The sequence below is a fragment of the Nannospalax galili genome, unplaced genomic scaffold, assembly GCF_000622305.1.
Source record: "Nannospalax galili isolate Female #2095 unplaced genomic scaffold, S.galili_v1.0 scaffold82, whole genome shotgun sequence".
Lineage (NCBI taxonomy): Eukaryota > Metazoa > Chordata > Mammalia > Rodentia > Spalacidae > Nannospalax > Nannospalax galili.
The window spans coordinates 217,438-218,926 of NW_008348862.1; the positions used below are offsets into that span (position 1 = coordinate 217,438).

Here is a 1,489-nt window from a genome sequence, read left to right on the forward strand (position 1 = left end):
CGGTCCCTGTCTTTGAAGGTAACATAAACCAGCGCAGCAAAGGTCACCAAGTCAAATTCCCACGGTCAGCGGCGTGCTGAGCGGCCTACCTTGGCCCAAGACAGTCTGGAGATGGGGGGCTGCATCCTACCAGCCTGAACTGCTCCTGGTGACCGACAGGGGCGCTGCGCGCACGGGGCGAGGAGACTTGAAAGCCGCGCAGCCGCGAGGCCACGCCGTCTTTGCAGTCCAGGGCTCCTGGTGGCTCCAGCATGGACGGGCGCGGTTCTGCGGCTGCTGCGGCTGCTGCACCGGACCAACCCCGACCGCCGCGGGCCACCGCCCCGCAGAGGCTGCTCAGCGCCCCGTCCGCGGCCCCGCGGCTCTGCGTGAGGCCCTGGTGGTTCCCCGCGAGGGATCTGAGCGAGCCTCTGCTGCTCTACCTGGAGACCTGGCTGGTCGACGCCATCTTCGGTAAGCCCGACCCTGAGCCTAGGCTAGCTCCCCGCAGCATGCCAAGGCCAGCCCAGCACTCCGTTCCGCTCTCTGCACGCGTGCCCCTCAGATCCCCCGACCTGTGAGGCTTTAGAGGCCCGGGTACCTGTTTAGGCCCAGACCGGATGGTAATCCCAGAAATGGAGTGGCTGAGTCAGGCCTTGCTGAGGGTGGACACGGTGGACACCGGGAACCTGGCCGAAATCACCATCTTTGGACGGCCGCGGGAACAGAATCGCGTGAAGAACATTCTCTTGAACCTGGCGTCATGGCACAAAGAGCACCGAGTCCAGCGAGGTGAGAGGATACAGGCTAGCCCCCGGCCTTAGGGCTGCTTCCCCAGCGTCCCTAACTTTCAAATAATTACTTGCGGTTTCCAAACACCAGCAAACTGCAGTGTCCGTGGGGATCCCTTAAGGAGGCCCTTGAGAAAGTGAGTGGAGGCCAGACACATCCTGGTCATCACCTCTTCGGTGGGCCCCACCACTGCCCATTGTAATCCCAGGTTTAGGACCTCTGTTCCTCCTCCCAATCGAGATAAACGTTTTCCCTTGTTGGTGTTAATTGCTTGTCTTCCAGCTAAGAAGATGGAACAACTTGAGGAGTTCTTGAAGGTTCATTCCTCAATTCAGCCCCTCCTGGCGCCTGTTGAAAAGGGAGTCCTAGTCAGGAGCACGGTGAGGGTCAGCTCTGCTTCTGCCCCTGGAGTTGAAAAGGAACAAGTCTTCTGAAACGTGTTTTCGTTATTTTCCAGTCCTTCGTGGACAGCTTTTTTGTTTTTGCAAATACAAGTTTGTATCCCAGTGTAAAAACGATTAGGTTTTTTTGTCTGATGTTAATGTGATTTTTGCTCACATAAAATAAAGCAAATTTATAAAATGTTTACCATTTGTGGGTAGATGTGAGGGCTGGGTAGGTTGTGTTCCTACCGTTTGAGCCTTCAACTTTTTTGTAGTCAGCCACGTCCTCTGGAAGGGCAATTGACGTCACTAAAGTGGGTCTTTTTTTTTTTTTA

General features: G+C 55.9%; 1 protein-coding gene across 1 annotated transcript; it reads left to right on the plus strand.

Annotated features, from left to right (window-relative positions):
• Nucleotides 1–251: 251 nt before the first annotated feature.
• Ooep (oocyte expressed protein) lies at nt 252–1,205 on the plus strand. Its single transcript, XM_029569862.1, has 3 exons — nt 252–453; nt 589–771; nt 1,054–1,205. Exons 1-3 carry the CDS (start codon nt 252–254, stop codon nt 1,203–1,205), a joined length of 537 nt encoding a protein of 178 aa, XP_029425722.1.
• Nucleotides 1,206–1,489: the final 284 nt, after the last annotated feature.

Excerpts from the sequence above, each read along its gene's own strand:
- Ooep (XM_029569862.1), top strand. The coding sequence starts at position 252 with ATGGACGGGCGCGGTTCTGCGGCTGCTGCGGCTGCTGCACCGGACCAA. Across the intron at positions 454-588 it reads GCTGGTCGACGCCATCTTCG|GCCCAGACCGGATGGTAATC; the intron begins GTAAGCCCGACC and ends GTACCTGTTTAG. Across the intron at positions 772-1,053 it reads AGAGCACCGAGTCCAGCGAG|CTAAGAAGATGGAACAACTT; the intron begins GTGAGAGGATAC and ends CTTGTCTTCCAG.